The sequence below is a fragment of the Mustela lutreola genome, chromosome 6 (genome assembly GCF_030435805.1).
Source record: "Mustela lutreola isolate mMusLut2 chromosome 6, mMusLut2.pri, whole genome shotgun sequence".
In the NCBI taxonomy this organism is placed as follows: Eukaryota; Metazoa; Chordata; class Mammalia; order Carnivora; family Mustelidae; genus Mustela; species Mustela lutreola.
The window spans coordinates 58,394,862-58,411,479 of record NC_081295.1 but is presented as its reverse complement, the minus strand read 5'-3'; the positions used below and the strand labels follow the sequence as shown (position 1 = coordinate 58,411,479).

General features: G+C 38.3%; 1 protein-coding gene across 5 annotated transcripts in view; it reads left to right on the top strand.

Annotated features, from left to right (window-relative positions):
* Positions 1–16,618, top strand: part of UTRN (utrophin) — a 509,162-nt gene that overhangs the window by 118,689 nt on the left and 373,855 nt on the right. For all 5 annotated transcript variants that reach the window (XM_059177336.1, XM_059177335.1, XM_059177337.1 and 2 more), the window contains 10 exons: positions 2,644–2,736; positions 3,971–4,048; positions 4,395–4,487; positions 5,643–5,815; positions 8,383–8,498; positions 9,172–9,332; positions 12,680–12,883; positions 13,810–13,991; positions 14,707–14,857; positions 16,019–16,138. In XM_059177336.1, coding sequence (XP_059033319.1) covers positions 2,644–2,736; positions 3,971–4,048; positions 4,395–4,487; positions 5,643–5,815; positions 8,383–8,498; positions 9,172–9,332; positions 12,680–12,883; positions 13,810–13,991; positions 14,707–14,857; positions 16,019–16,138 — 1,371 coding nt within the window. The remainder of the gene's footprint in view (positions 1–2,643; positions 2,737–3,970; positions 4,049–4,394; positions 4,488–5,642; positions 5,816–8,382; positions 8,499–9,171; positions 9,333–12,679; positions 12,884–13,809; positions 13,992–14,706; positions 14,858–16,018; positions 16,139–16,618) is intronic.

Genomic DNA, 16,618 nt, shown 5'->3' with positions numbered 1-16,618 from the left:
TGGACTAATATTTATATTTACCTTATTCTATATTATGATGGTTTGTGTTATTTTATTTATTTATTTTTTGAAATGGATAGTGGATTTGAGAAGACATTATTAGCTGTGGTTCTTATCAATTTTTGAGATCTTTTTTATGTCTAGGTATGCCTTATTTATTTACTTAATTTTTAAAAAGATATTATTTATTTATTTATTTGACAGAGAGAGAGAGAGAGAGAGACAGACAGACAGACAGCCAGCCAGAAAGAGAGGGAACACAAGCAGGGGAAGTGGGAGAGGGAGAAGCAAGCTTCCCTCTGAGCAGGGAGCCTGATATGGGGCTTGATCCCAGGACTCTGGGATCATGACCTGAGTTGAAGGTAAATGCTTAACTATCTGAGCCACCCAGATGCCCCTATTTAATTTATTATTTAAAAAATATTTTATTTATTTGAGAGAGAGAGATGAATGAGCGAGTGTGAGTGAGAGAGAGAGAGAAAGAAAGAACCAGCAGGGGTAAGTGGCAGAGGAAGGGAAGAAGCAAGACTCTCCTGCTGAGCAGGGAGCCCGGTGCTAGGCTTGATCCCCGGATCATGACCTGAGCTAAAGGCAGATGCCTAACACACTGAGCCACCCAGGCACCTCTACACACCCCTCTTTATTTCTCCCATGACCTTTACCTATATCCCTACCTCTTCATGCCCAGAGCAGAGTTATTCATCTCTCCTGGAAAAGGAATCTGTTGATTGGGTGGCTGGTGCTCCGAAGTGTACTTTGGTTGACATAAGAGAGGAGGAAGGGGAGCATAGCAGATGATGAGGGCTACTCTTTTGTTTTTACAGGTGACAGGTAGGGAGTCTTTAACGTGCAAGGAGCTCCCCCTTGCTCTGCCTCCTGGAGTATCACTTCTGGACCCTGGGGCCACATCTCGCACATGGAAATCAGTTTGTTATTGTGATTGATGGAGACAATCCACGTGTCCCTGACACTGTCACTGCTCACTAGGATGGCACCTGGGACTAGAAAAACAGTTTTGTTTCAGACACAAAGAAGTCATAATTCTTTTCTTTCTTTCTTTTTTCCTTTTTTCTTTTCTTTTTCTTTCTTCTTCTTCTTCTTCTTCTTCTTCTTCTTCTTCTTCTTCTTCTTCTCCTTCTTTTTTTTTAACTGATTCTATAGTTAAAACTTCACCATACTTCCCCTCATTTGGAGTACGTGAACTATTCAAAAGCCCTGCTAGTCAATAGTTCATTAGTTGACAGTATTTTATACTAAACTGAAAATGTAAAAAATCAGGAGAGGAGGATTGGAAAATGCTGAGTTTTAGGAAACCTCAGAAGGGCTCCCTTCCACCTCTTCCATTTCAAGCTCAGAGTAAAATTGTGCTTTATATGACTTTATTTATTTATTTATTTTTAAGATGTACCTATTTATTTGAGGGAGTTTGCACACATGCGTGTAAGACTGTTGGGGGAGGGGGTGGGCAGAGGGAGAGGGAGAGAATTTTCTCTCAAGCAGACTTCCCTGAGCACAGAGCCTGACGCTAGGCTCCATCTCAGGATCTCACGACCCTGAGATCGTGACCTGAGCCATGAGTCAGATGCTCAACAATCTGAACCACCCAGGTGCCCTTGTTTATGTTTTTTTTTTAAAGTGAAAAGTGAAAAAGATGAAATAGTTATCAGTTACAAAATATCTTTATTTTTGACAGAACTCAGACTGTTATCTCTGTGGAGATTTCAGATTAAAGGGGGATAATTTGATACAACATAGTGATGTCACACTTAGTACATTGTGCTCTATAGTTGTCTAGACATTTTCACATAATATTATTTGTTAGATTTTAGCCTGTGATGAAGAGGAAGGTTAAAAGGTTGGTTTAGATTTACCGGTTTGTTAATGGTCCAACTGGAATTGAAACAGAGGTTTCCTGATGTTCCGTGTAGTAATCTCCCTACTGCATACAGCCGTCAGATCATAGGGGATCTGCCTGTCAATGGGTGGCGTTTTCTGGCATCAGACACAGGGTATGTTGGTCGCTGGAAGCTGGTGCTATTTATCAGTTAGGATTGCAAGTTTAGGAATTCTGTAAGCTTTGCCTTTCGAAATACTGGACTGGTGCCTTACTTAGACACAGAGCCCAAAGTGTCATTGTTGTTTAGAAATTATAGTGAGAAGTATAGGTGCAGCACTGGAGAGATGAAATTATGGACAAACGGACGTGTTGCTGTGATGGAAATGCCGCAAGACTCCGTCAGACCGTGAGCGTGAAGTGTGGTGATGGAATGATAGGATCCACACACGTGTCATGTCCTCTGCACCCGGGCGCTGTGTGCCCATTTATATTGCTCAGGGCATCTCTCTTTCATTCCTTCTCAGGGATATAGACCATAGTCAAGGCATATGGACAGTAGCCTTGGCTTTATTTACTCCCTTTGTGAGAAATAATGCAATTTATATAAGAAATAATGCAATTTCTATTGTTCAGCTTAAAGCATTTGTTATGGATTTCAGAGTTCCCTGTAATTATGTTTCTTTCCATACAAGGCCAAGCTGAATGATCTGCTGTCCATCCAGACTTTTAATTGGAAAAAAATTTTGCCACATAGGTATGGAATTTCTGCTGCTGAAGAAATTTATAATTTATTTTTTCTTTTATAGAGTGGAAAACCACCCATCAATGATATGTTCACAGACCTCAAAGATGGAAGGAAGCTCCTGGATCTTCTGGAAGGCCTCACAGGAACATCACTGGTGAGAGGAGTCTTCTTTGAGAACCAGACGAACGGAGTGTCTCTCATCATTAGTGACTTGAAGACCCTCGGGGGTACTTACAATGTTCAGGCCCAAATAGGAACATTTCAAAAAAAAAGTATTTCAGTGAATTTTTGATAGAACATTATTAGGCTTTATTGAGGGCTCTATTTTTATCAAAGATAAGATTATTTATTATATTTATTGCTTCCAGGGAGCCCAGGAGAGAATTACAAAAGAAGAATGGCTAGGGGAAGAGGGCATACTGTTTTGAATAGTAGAGAACACACTTTTTGTTTTTTAGAAGATGCTAGTTATAGACAACGCACTTAAATGTTATTTAATAAATATCTTAAGGAGTTGTTAAAAGCTATGGCATTTATTTTTATTCAGTTTTTCAGTATTACTTTTGTTTCTTCATCAAACCCAAATCTATTACTTTATGTGTTATACTCACACAGAAAGAACTCCGCTATTGAAGAGGATACATTTTTATGGGTTCAAACTTTAACATTAGAGGAAGAATTAGTATAGAAGGTACAGAGAAATGTACTCCTGAAGATGAATTCCTTTCTTGCCAAAGTGTGAGGTGTTATACTTGGCCTTTTGCCTTCCAGGCAGTGGGTGAGATACCTGTTGGAGAGGCTGATCCCTCTCTCAGATAAGATTCCTGGGCCAGTGAGGCAGAAAGAAGCCTCCAGATCACGTTGCCCCACATGGCTATTCCTGCCTTCCCCCTGGGCCCTTGTCACCTGGGAACCTGAGACAGTGCCTCTGAATCCTTCCTGCTCTGTGCCCCCCCGGTGCAGTATGAAGGTGACATGACTTCTCAGTCTTCCTGAGTCCATCCCAACTTAGATAAAAGAAACTGGCTCCTGGAAGCCTTGGTTCTTAAACTGGCCTGCATGGTAGAATCACCAAGGAAATCTTGTAGAAATTCCAAATGCCTGTTACACCCCAGAATCACTAAGTGATAATCTTTGGGGGTAGGACTAAACAGGTTTGCTATTTTTTGAATGCTAGGATTCAGGCAAGTGAGGGATCTACTATCTTAGGATGTTGGTGAGGTCATTTGCATTCTGTTACGAGGAGCCTCCGTGGTGGCCTGAGAAGCCAGCCAGAGCTCCTGGCAGAGAGGGGCTCTGCAGGCTGAGCTTCTCTGTACACCTGAGTGTCCCTGTTTGTTGGCAATGTGAAGAGTCGGTCTCATTTGATGTCACGTTTTGTTTTCTAGCCGAAGGAACGTGGCTCCACAAGGGTCCATGCTTTAAATAATGTCAACAGAGTGCTGCAGGTTTTACATCAGAACAATGTAAGTTCACGGTGTGACTTTTGGGGTTCGTTGGTGCCATCCAGATTATTTATCGTCAAACCAGCCACCTGCTCTGTGCATTGTCATCAGCTGATTTTTGGAAACATTTTTCTTACATTAAGCATTGAACCTTTTCTGTAAGGGAGGGAAGAGTCATGCTTTTTCAGATTTCTTTATTGATCTATTGTATAAATAATACATTTTTGAGATTTAGGCATATCTGCTTCTCTAAAATGAAATTTCTCTTATCATACTGCTGTCCAAAGGTACTAAAACAAAAGTCTGGGCTTCTGTGGCTAAATTGTCTTAAGAGAGTTTTGTTTGTTTTTGTTTTTTTTCTTAATAGGTGGATTTAGTGAATATAGGAGGAACTGACATTGTTGATGGAAATCACAAACTGACTTTGGGATTACTTTGGAGTATCATTTTGCACTGGCAGGTGGGGAGATTTTCAATTATTTCTTAATAGAAATGGGACATGTATCATTTGCGTGTTAGTTTCTTAGGGCTGCATCCCAGAGTACCACAGTCTGTGTGGCTTCAACAAGAGAAATTAATTTTCTCACGGTTCTGGAGGCTAGAAATCTGAGCTCGATGTGTCAGCAATGTTGGTTTCTTTTGAGGCCTCTCTCCTTGTCTTGTGGGTTACTGCCTTCTTCCTATGTCCTCATGGTATTCCCTCTTTGTGTGTGTCTTTGTCCTGATCGCCTCTTCTAGTAGTAATGGGTTAGGACCCACCCCAGGATCTCATTTTACCTTCATGAGAGATCCTGTTTCCAAATTCACATTTGCCAGTAGTGGGGTTAGGACTCAAAGAATGTGTGGGGGACACAATTTAACTCATAGTAATTTAGAATGAAAGAGTTTGACAAACAGCTGTATTCTCCTGGCATAGAAAAAAAAATTTATCTTTTTTTGAAAATATTAAATTAAAAAAGTTGACATAATTTGTTTTTTTTTAAATTGCAAAAATAGCTTAAGGAATTCCTGGATACCTTTTATTCAGATTCCCCAAATGCTGACAGTTATTATCTATACTTTTATGTTTTCTGTGTTTCTCCTTGCCTAAATACTTCAGTATGTATTCTGTAAAAACCTTTTTCTTCAAAGTAAGGAATTCTCTTATATAACTAGAATATAATGTTAATATCATAATATACATATACAATATATAATATAGTACTAATACTGTTAAACATATAATTGTATTATATACTAAAATAATATGTAATTATTAAAATCAGGAAGATAGTATAAAAACAATACAATTACATAATTTATACATCTTAGGGAGATTTTTTTCAATTGCCCTGGTAATATCCTTTATAAAAGAAAAAGAAAAAAAATCATGCATTACATTTATCTGTCACATCTCTTTAGTCCTCTTCAATCTGGAATAGTTTTTGAGTCCTTATTGTATTTCATGATGTTGAGCTTTTTGAAAAGTACTGGACAGTTACTTTGTAGAATACCCCTCCATGTTGGTTTGGCTGGTATTTTCTCATAATTAGACTCAGGTTATTGATTATTATTATTATTAGACTTGAGACTGGCAACTATTTTAAGTTAAAAGCAGCATGGTTTTTTTGAACAGGTAAAGGACGTCATGAAAGATGTCATGTCAGACTTGCAACAGACAAACAGTGAGAAGATTTTACTGAGCTGGGTACGCCAGTCTACTAGGCCATACAGCCAGGTCAATGTCCTCAACTTCACCACCAGCTGGACAGATGGACTTGCCTTTAATGCCGTGCTCCACCGACACAAGTGAGATACGTCCTTACTTAGATGTGGGCCTTACAGATTTGTATCTCTTCTCTGTCTCTCTCCCTTACTATTCCTCCCTAAAGTCCCTTCCCCACTACCACCACTGTCCTCTCTGCACATGCTTAAACATTAAGAAAAGAAACATTATGGCAGAAAATACCCATTGAGACTTCATTTCCATAGGATTCAAATGCCACAGTGCAGTGTCCTTGGTTTCTTCTACGTATTTATAAGTTTTAAAAAATGTAAAATAATTCATATAGTTCAATCCCACTCATTCAGCACTAACCAGTAATATATACAGTGGATTGTGTTTCTGTTCTTATACCAAAAGGAAAACTCTATAAATTTATAAATTCAGGGGCACCTGGGTGGCTCAGTGGGTTAAAGCCTCTGCCTTCGTCTCAGGTCATGATCTCAGGGTCGTGGGATCGAGCCCTGCATCGGGCTCTCTGCTCAGAGGGGAGCCTGCTTCCCCCTCTGTCTCTGCCTGCCTCTCTGCCTACTTGTGATCTCTCTCTCTCTGTTAAATAAATAAATAAAATATTTTAAAAAATTATAAATTCAATGCAATCTCAAATAAAGACAATTGATTTTTTTCATAAAACATGTAATTGTAGGAAAGTCTAAAGGCCCAAGGAGAGCCAGTACCCTCCTGAGGAAGAACCAGGTTGAAGTGCCTCTGAGACAGAAATAAAATTAGTTATGAGGCTATATTTATTAAGACTATATATGTAGTGCTATAAATACATGAATATAATAATGGTCTGAATAATGTAAAATTGCAAACATTTGACTGTTTTGACATATAAGAATGGCAGTTTTATGGAGTTCAGTCTAACAGGATAAGGAACTCAGAAATAGCTCCATCCTCCTGTGCACCTGAGCTGATGTTGGAGATAAGCAGATGAATAGATAGTATGGGACAACTGGTTACCCATATGTGAATAAATGGGATCCTTACCGCCCACACCCAAAAGTAATTCCAAATGTATCAAGGATTTAACTGTAAAAGGCAAAATTTATTATATAGTTTGTTGCTATTATAAATTACTTAGTGTTTCAAGTTTCTGTTTCCTGTATGTTTTTTGTGGATATGTAAAAAAAGCAGTTGACTTTTCTACATCTTAGATCTGGAAACTTGTTAAAATTTTATAAATTTTACAAAAACATATCTGTAATTGGGTGTTTCTGTAGGGTGGATTTTTTTTTTTTTTTGACTATCCATGAATCATAAGTTTCTTCTCTCTTTTCTTCTCTTCCCCCCTCATTTTTGCCTTGTCCTTCAATACAGTATTGATTTGAATTAGTGATAGTAAGCAGAATGTTTTGTTCTACATAATGAAGGGAGTAGTTTCAGTATTTTACCACAAGACTGCTGTCTGCTGTAGCTTTTTTCATATACTTTTTATCTAGTTAAAGAACTCCCATACCCAAGTGTCTTTCACTTCTTCTTTATCAGTTTAAAAGGACTGGCCTCTCTTCCTAGCTGATTTAGAGATGTTATCAAAGAACTTTAATTTTAGCCAAAGGTTTTCCCCAACTATTACTTAATTGAGTTAGCAAGCATGTGTGGAGTGCCTTCTTTGTGCTATGTGTAGGCCGTATAGCAGAGAACAAAACAAGCAAAAATCCTGATCCTTTTGGAATTTCCATTCAAATAGAAGGAGGAAGACAATTTAAAAAATGTTAATGTAGGCCCTATAGTATTTAGAAATAGTAAACATGCTGAAGTAAAATATATCAGGCAAGAGGGAATGAGGGACCGGCATTTGGGAAGTCAGTGGGTGCAGTGGCAGGAGTAGGAGGAGTATTTAGGGATGAGGTCAGAGGAGGAACTGGGTATGGCAGTAGGGCAGGCAAAGCCCAGAAATTAAGAAGTGGGTCTAAGATGCAAGAACAGATAGAGTATACAGAAAATGACTAGTTTGGGGGTAGGTCAGAGCAACAATAATGTCCAATTTGCTGGGTTAAAAAGAGAAAATTGAGGCAGAAAGGAAATACTAGACACTAGTAGTATAGAGGGGGATGATTGATGAAAAATTCTCTCAGGGTTTGTTGCAGGAGTATCCCATGAGCACATCAAAGCTGGATTTTCTATTCTGCCAATCTTGGTCTTTCAGTTGGAGAATTTAGTCCATTAACATTGATTGTGATAACTTATTTAGGTTCATTTTTACCTCTTGTTTTAAGCTTCTTATTTCTTTTAACTTTTCTGTTTATTTTTTCTTTGTTGTCTTATATGGATGGGTTCTTCTTCCCTTTTTTTCCTTTACTATTTGGGAAATATTATGTACCATTTCTAATCTTTTTATGGTTACTTCAAAAATTTTAATAGGCATATTTAACTAACACAAGAAACTTAGAATGTTTTATCCATTGTTTTCATGTTGTAAATTACTTTAAAATATATATTTCACAAGCCTTTGGGATATAAAAGATAAAAATTTTTTCATTTAAACTCACAGGTAAAATAATCTAAAACTGAAATGTATTAAAGTATAACAGTGACTACTTTTGTCCATATATTTCATTTTCATTCATTTTATTTGCATTGTAATTTTCAGACCTGATCTCTTCAGCTGGGATAGAGTTGTCAAAATGTCCCCAATTGAGAGACTTGAACATGCCTTCAGCAAAGCTCAAACTTATTTGGGAATAGAAAAGCTGTTAGATCCAGAAGGTATTGCTCAGTGTTTAATTTCAATCTTAATTTTGCTCTACAATTTTGAGTACTTGAAATTTTTTTTTTCCTTTTTAGAAAGAGTAATAAGAATTGTGGATTTTTTTTTTTTCTTTTGAAGTATGGTGCAAGCCATTTCATTGCAGACTAGTTATTAATACTATTGTACTTAATTTGTAGGATGCTTTGGTGGGAAATTTAATTACATCATTGGAGAATAGTTAATTATGCTACCATAAGATTTAAAGTTTAAGAAAATACAATTATTAGAGAAACAGTTCAATATTTGTCTTATTTAATTAAAGTGCATTTTTATGTGATCTTGCATATAATGTAAAAACTTTAGTTACAGATATTGCAGAGTTGAATTCTAAACTTTTCATATTATAAGTAAAGTCTGTATCATCTTAAGTGGTAGCTTATCTGAACATTTTTGGGAAGCTTTTAGGGAAATTTTTAAGAAATAGTTTACTGAACAAAATAAATAATCTTCTTTGCCTTTGTCTCATCTATTATTATATGAACTAGAAATTTACTGAGTTCTGGTATTGCAAAGATTATATACTAGTATTGTTTATGGGTACTAAAGGTAGTTATTTTATAGCTAATATTGAGCAATTCACATATTTTTGACATCTAATTTAAGCTGCTCCTTATTTTCTTCCACTTTTAGATGTTGCTGTTCAGCTTCCTGACAAGAAATCCATAATTATGTATTTAACATCTTTGTTTGAGGTGCTTCCTCAGCAAGTCACTCTAGATGCTATCCGTGAAGTGGAGACACTCCCAAGGAAATATAAGAAAGAATGTGAAGAAGGAGAGATTAGTATACAGGTACAGGTCAATTTTTATTAAAAAGTTTGACTTGTCATATTTGTTTTCTCTTAGGTACTAGATTAAAACACTTTCGGGGAGTTTTTTCTTGACTGAGAACATCTTGGGCTCTCAGCTTACATAGGCATAAGAAGTTCCATTTATCAGTTAGCATGCTATCATATGCCAACAATGTGTAATGGAAAACGGTGGCTCAACTGATTTTACTGAGAAGGAACATACGTTATTTTAGACAATAAGGCTGGAATTAGATTCCAGGGCTGTGAACATTCTGCTGCACGATAGGCTTAAGAACCTACCTTTTCCTATTGTCTGTTCATTTTATCTTTGTTGTCATGTGCAGAAGATGGTTTTCCCACATCAGCCTAGTGTGTTCCAAGTACTAATCTTTTTTCTTTCTTTCTTTCTTCTTCTTCTTTTTTTTTTTTTTATTCCCACAAGGGCTATCAAAATGTAAGTTTTATTTCCCCTTCATTTAGGAGGAGTAATTGCCAGTAGGCTACTGAGTTTTTTACTTAAGGGCTTCCAGTGGTTTTATTCACCAGGATATAAATGTATATTTGGGGGAAGATACAAAGTCATGAAATTTTCTTCCTGACTGATCATGTCTTGAATCGATCTGTATTTTCTTATTCTGTTGTAGTCTTACCAGTTCTCTTTTTTTCTTTTTTTTTAAAGATTTTATTTATTTATCTGACAGACAGAAATCACAGGTAGGCAGAGAGGCAGACAGAGAGAGGAGGGGAAGCAGGCTCCCCGCTGAGCAGAGAGCCCCATGTGGGGCTTCATCCCAGGACCCCGAGATCATGACCTGAGCTGAAGGCAGAGGCTTAACCCACTGAGCCACTCAGACATCCTAACCAGTTGTCTTAATTCATAAAATGAGAGAATCTTAACAGTTGGACACAACGTTTTCAAAAGTCATTTGGTCCAGCGTGTTAGCCAACTCAGCAACTAAGGGATGTATATGGCTTTCAAAATGATAAATAAATACATTTTAGAGAGTTAGAAAGCATGGGCTTGGAAGCTCAAAGTTCATTCTTGTTACAATTTGTTTTGAGTTGCTTACTTACCTTTTCAACCACAGTTTTAGCTGAAAAATCTGCATAAAACCACCCACTTATAAAGGTGAGTCAAAGTACCTACAGTGATATTGATAGACATTCAATAGGCAGTAGCTATCTATCATCACTATAACTTTTCCTTCTAAATTAGTTTTGGCACTGCATTTATCCTCACTCAAAAAGTTCCTTCATAAGGAATGTTAATTCTCATCTAATGACAATGGTCTTGAATTGGCATTAACACTTGTTTTTCATTCTCCGGGGCTCGGAGAGGTTACTTACTGATTTCTGATTTTCTATGGGTGGTAGGTACCAATTCTTTTATGTTCCCCATTTCAAAAAATAGCATGACTTACAGAAAAAGAAAATAACTTACTGAAGGAAAGAGGGCAAGAGATGGGCCAGCTTTTGAACCCAGGGCTCTTTCGTAGTTTTGAAAATTGAGTGATACTGAAGAAAAGCCCTAATGTTCTATAACTGACTGAAAAGAATGCTGAGAAGCATTTGTTTTGAGTAACATAGCTATCTGTCATTAATGATGCACCCCTGCTAATTGGCTCAGATAATCTTCTGAGGTTGCCTTTTGGTTTTAAAATCATTTCTTTATTAGATCGGGGTTCCTTTCACTAAAAAGATAGTATATTTTACTTCATGCAGTTAGAGCCATTCTTAAAAAAGGAAGGAAATTTCATTTGCCTTTCATGATGTGTAGATAAAATCATCATTTTTGTTTAGTTCTCAAGATTCCATGATAGGAATTAGAGAAGCCATTTGCCGTTTGATTAAGAGCAAGTGTATTAACATTTTCCTGCTTTCATTAGTGCCATAGAGGCTGAATTAAGTTAACCGAAGAAATGAAATGTGGCTAAGTTTTAATCATCTATCTACTCTTTGACAGAGTTTGCCACCCGCTCCTTTCCAGTGAATACTGATAGCCAGCCTTCCTCTCTGGCTCTTCCTACAAACATATGCTCTAGGGCTTAGGTAGTCAGCAAATAATTCTTGCATTTCTCTGTAAATCACACTTTCAGTTGAAAGTCTCCTCTCATGTTTCAATTAATACCTTCTGAACATTGGCAGTTAAATAATGCCTTCCACCTCAGCCCTCAGGGATCGTAGGGCCCATCTAAGTGACTGTTGGCTGGTTGCTAACTGTCCTTGTGCTCAGGTATCCCCATTGTAGTCTAGAGGTTTGGTACTAAATGATATCCAGGGTTATTTTGTCTCCACAGTTTGAGGATTTTAGGTCCAGAGCTCATCACATTTCCCCTTCTCTGTCCCTGGCACCATCTATGTCTTAATTATCCAGTGTTTCATCTGCGTGCTCCCTGATTCACTTTTTTAACTCCTGCATGTGGTTTACTGGGTCTGTTTGGTTCTTCCATCAAAATGTTTTTGGTGTGTGTTTCCTTTCTGTTCCAGCCTTCATGCTAATTAAAGGCCTCATCGTCTCTTTTTGTTTTCAAGAGCCAGACTACCTCTGCAGTCAGTTCCTCTCTGGCTGCTGCTCTGTAGTCATGGCGGACATTGTCTTTTCCTTCTCCGAGACTTTGTTCATGTGCATTCTTGTCTGTGAAATGCTTCTGCACCTCCTATGTGCATGGAAGCTTCCTGTCTTTTCTGGTTCACTGGGACTTTTTCAGAGAAGTTTTTGCTGAAACCCAACCCCATACACACAATACACACACACACACACACACACGCACGCACGCACCCACCCGAGGACCGTTGCCTCAAAAAATACCATTGGTATACCAGTCTGGATGTGTTGCTTTGTTTCAGTGTCTAAAATGCAGTACAAAGTGCAACTAAGTAAAACTGGGGGTCAAAGCAGTGTTCTGGTCTCTATCTATTTTTCTTTAAATTATATCCATCCTTCAAGGCCCAACATGTTCCAGATCCGCTACAAAACTTTCCTATTTTAGCCCTTAGTGTACTCAAATAGCATCCCTTGTTGGATCCATGGAATTTATAACTTTGCTAATAGCCATTTTATTTTTGTTCAGAAGTGATTCATGTGGGTTATTTATCTCTCTCTGGCTATATTAAAATTTCCATGAGTACAGAATCCATGAGTGCATTCTACTTTTGTCCTCTTTGCCTTCCCGGCACACTTCATAAATGCTCCTGCTCCGTTTATGGCATTGCATGCCCTGCTCCTGAGAATTGGATGAATGCCTAAGTCATGGTGGAACCTTAATGTTCTCCATACAGCGCGTCTTTGTTGAACACCTTCTTGTTTTCATGATGCCTGTGGGTGTTCTGTTGGGTTTGTTTTTCTAGAGCTCAGCACTGGAGGAGGAGCATGAGAGTCCCGGAGCCGAAACCCCTAGCACGGTCACTGAGGTTGACATGGATCTGGACAGCTATCAGATAGCGCTGGAGGAAGTGCTGACCTGGCTGCTTTCCGCCGAGGACACTTTCCAGGAGCAGGATGACATTTCTGATGATGTGGAAGAAGTCAAAGACCAGTTTGCTACCCATGAAGTAAATAACCTGTAGCTGATGGACAGGCTGTATGCACCCTGGTGTCTGTGCCTTAATCAGGGGCTCTACCCTGATGTTGCTTGTTTACTGACATCTCCGTAGGAAGGTCATGGTGTATTTTAGGACTTGCGATATTTAAATAGGACTTGGTTTTAAAATTGGTGTGCATGAGTAACTGTGCATTGGAATTAGATTTCAGATTTTAGTCTCATATGGCTTGTATGTTCTGTGGAGCCACGGACAAAAATTAATGTGTTGTACTGCTTGTTTCTGAAGTTAAGAGTTATATTATTAAAATACCGTATGGCTCATCGATACACCAAATCTTTAGGTTTTGAGGGCCCCCTAGAAAGCGACTATTTTCATTTATCAGATAATTAAGCAAGTATCCTATCCAGTGTTCCCGTATAATTTTATATAATGAAAATTTCCTATTGTTTTGAGACTATATATCTTCGTAGTGTAACGATTTGATTATATGGAGATTTCTTTTGATTAAGTAGGTTTTGTTCTTTTTTTTTTTTAAGTGTTGGTGTATTAAGAGATGGGTTTTATTTGCTATTTTGATTTGAAAATATTAGAAACGGTAATCTTCCTGAAGCAGGTCCTCTTGGGTGAGCATGGCGTTTTACTTATTCTATTGTCTCATAATTCCATGTTCACAATCAGTAGCGTAACCAGCATTTATTTAAAAACAGCTGGTATTATCAGATGTAACGTTGTCCTCTTTGATCTGTTCCCCTTTTTACTTAAGCCAGCTGCTTATTTCCGATACTCAGCGCTTCAACCATTGGATCAAAGTCTACTTTATTTATAATCTGCATGGCTACTTTTTTCTGCAGCACTGATATTAGGCATTAACAATTTATTAAGATTTTTTTTTCTTCAATGAGCAGCTCACAAATCATAATGATGTACCTTTCTAGGCTTTTATGATGGAGCTGACAGCACACCAGAGCAGTGTGGGGAGTGTCCTACAGGCAGGAAACCAGCTGATAACACAAGGAACTCTGTCAGATGAAGAGGAATTTGAGATTCAGGAACAAATGACCCTGCTAAATGCTAGATGGGAGGCACTTAGGGTGGATAGTATGGACAGACAGTCCCGGTGAGTGGAAGCAAAGAAACTAACACTTTATCCCATCGGCTGCATTGCTCAGTTTAGCTCGGTTAAAGCCTGCATGTCTGTGAAGACAAGATAATTTCAGAACTTGCCTTGTAAAAGTTGCACTTTTCCTTTTATAACGTTATTGGGATTTTGTGTGATGTTTGTTTCCTCTTTGATGTGTTAACCAAATGAGAAGGTAACGATTGGGAATACAGAAATGAGCAAAAAAGGAGAAGACATTTCATCTGAAGAGACAGTTATCTCTTCATGGCATTAAAATCAGCCAGCCATGAACTCTATCTGAAGACAGGACTATGTAGTATTTATCTACAATTCCATCATGTAACATTTTTTTAGAGTAGTTTCTTTTTCCCATGGTTCATTTTATTTCATGTATTGTGTAATAAGGAGTAAGCTGCATTCCGTTGCAATTTCCGCCTATTTAATAAGCAGGAATTCCGGATTGAAGAAACAATGATTCTGATATGAATAGATGGGGGCTGTGATTTGCATCCTTCAGCTCCATTTAATTGACTCCATTTAGGAAGAAAGTAAAAGTTTTTGTGCTTGTTTCTGTATTTAAAGACTAAATGGTACTTCCAATGGTTAGACAAGACTGCATTCCCTTGCCCCATTTCTTTGGTGCCTGGAGCATGTGTTTGGCTTTTGCAAAGGGGAAAAGGAGTAGGGCTGACGTGTGTTTGTCCCCGGCCAGGCTGCACGATGTATTGATGGAGCTACAAAAGAAGCAGTTGCAGCAGCTGTCTGCCTGGTTAACGCTCACAGAAGAACGCATTCAAAAGATGGAAACTTGCCCCCTGGATGATGATTTAAAATCCCTACAAAAGCTGCTGGAAGATCATAAAGTAAATCTAGCTCATATTTCTTTTATATCTTATCATATATGAAAAGGCAGCACTTAGCCTTCTCAGGGGCTTCTGTGATTCGTGCAGAGATGGGATACTTCTTCAGTGTTCTCTTTTATTCAGTGATAGAAACACACAGAGTGTGTGGCTTTTCTAAACCCTAAGCCAGGGATGACAGTGCAGGTACAATTTTACATAAGTCTGTATAGTTTTCTTATGAAAGGACTTAGTGTTCGTAAGGCTCTTAAGGGTTTTTGTTTTGGACCTCTGAGTGGCCAAGGACTCTAGTGTATTGGAATTAATGCAGGGTGTGGGGAATGAGGCAAACCCTCAGATTTATCTGGACCTAATCCTTTAACGAAAGCTATGTTTCTTCTGCGATAGAGGAGAGTATCAGGCACCAGACAAGGAATCGAAATTTGGTAGACAATATAATCTGGTCACAAATTTAGAAGATAACTTTTCATAGTCAGGGAAAGGAAGAGTAAAAGAGCTTCTCTGCAAATTGAAGAGTTTTATTTTTTAGTGGAATAGCTAGATAACTGATAGATAAAACCTTAAGGATACATTAAACATGACTCGAGGCATTTGACAACACTGTTGGTAGCATTCAAATAAATTACCTACATGGAAAAGTCAAATAACCTATCATGCTTTTCCCATGCAAAAGAGGAGAGTGGAAGGGGTCTGTATATACTGAATTGCTTTCCTGCATAGCTAATTGGAGTGGCCTCTGACTTTCAGATCCCATTCTAGTACCTCTCACCTTATGTTATGCTGCACTAAAGTGATCTGACTCTGTATTATTTTTTTTTGTCTTAGGAATTCTATGTTCTTACCTTAATTTTTTTTGTATTCACTCAAGCCCTGGGTTCCACTTTTTTTTTTTTTTTTTCTTGCCAGAACTTTTATTAAGAGTGATGATATCCCCTTTACGATCTGTTATGGCACTACATTTTTCAACCTGCTTTGGTTCATGATGATGAAATGTAAAAATGTTAAGGGGCTTGTTTCATTAGTAGAACACTTAGAGTAATGACGGGAAGTTTAAACACGATGCCTCATTAAGTGTCCTTAATTACTCTTGGCAGGTGAGTGGATTTTAAATAGGTAAATGTGAAGAGAGTAGAAATAATGGTGTATCTTAATTTTTTTCCCTAGCGTTTGCAAAATGATCTTGAGGCTGAACAGGTGAAGGTAAATTCACTAACGCACATGGTGGTGATTGTTGATGAAAATAGTGGTGAGAGCGCCACTGCTGTTCTTGAAGATCAGTTACAGGTATGGACCCTGGAGGTGGGCTATTCTCAAGGACCCTGTGGTCTGAAACCCTGATTTGGCACCCCTGTTCTTCAGGTCCTGTCTCACTGTTCATTTAGAGGAGATGCTAACCTTTAGTTTGAACTTCCCAGTTGGGTTCCCCTAGCTGTGGGTTCAATAGGGGTACTCAGGATCTTTACTTTCTTCTTGCCCTTGGGGGGTGGACGGGCAGGGCTGCTTGTGGTCCCCAGCTTCCTCCTGCAAAATGGAAACAGCTTGAGGACTTTGTTAAAATGTGGATTCCCGGGCTCCACACAGACCTGAATCCCTGGGAGTGGGGCCAGTGGATCTGTACTTATATGCCTGTTGAAGTTTGAGACAGCTGTGCAGGGTTAAATATTCCTGCTTCTTCAGGAGATCAGTGCATGAATTTCAACAACAGTTTTGGGAACCCCAAAATAGCTGCTTTTTGCACAAAGGCTATAGTGTATCTTTACAAGT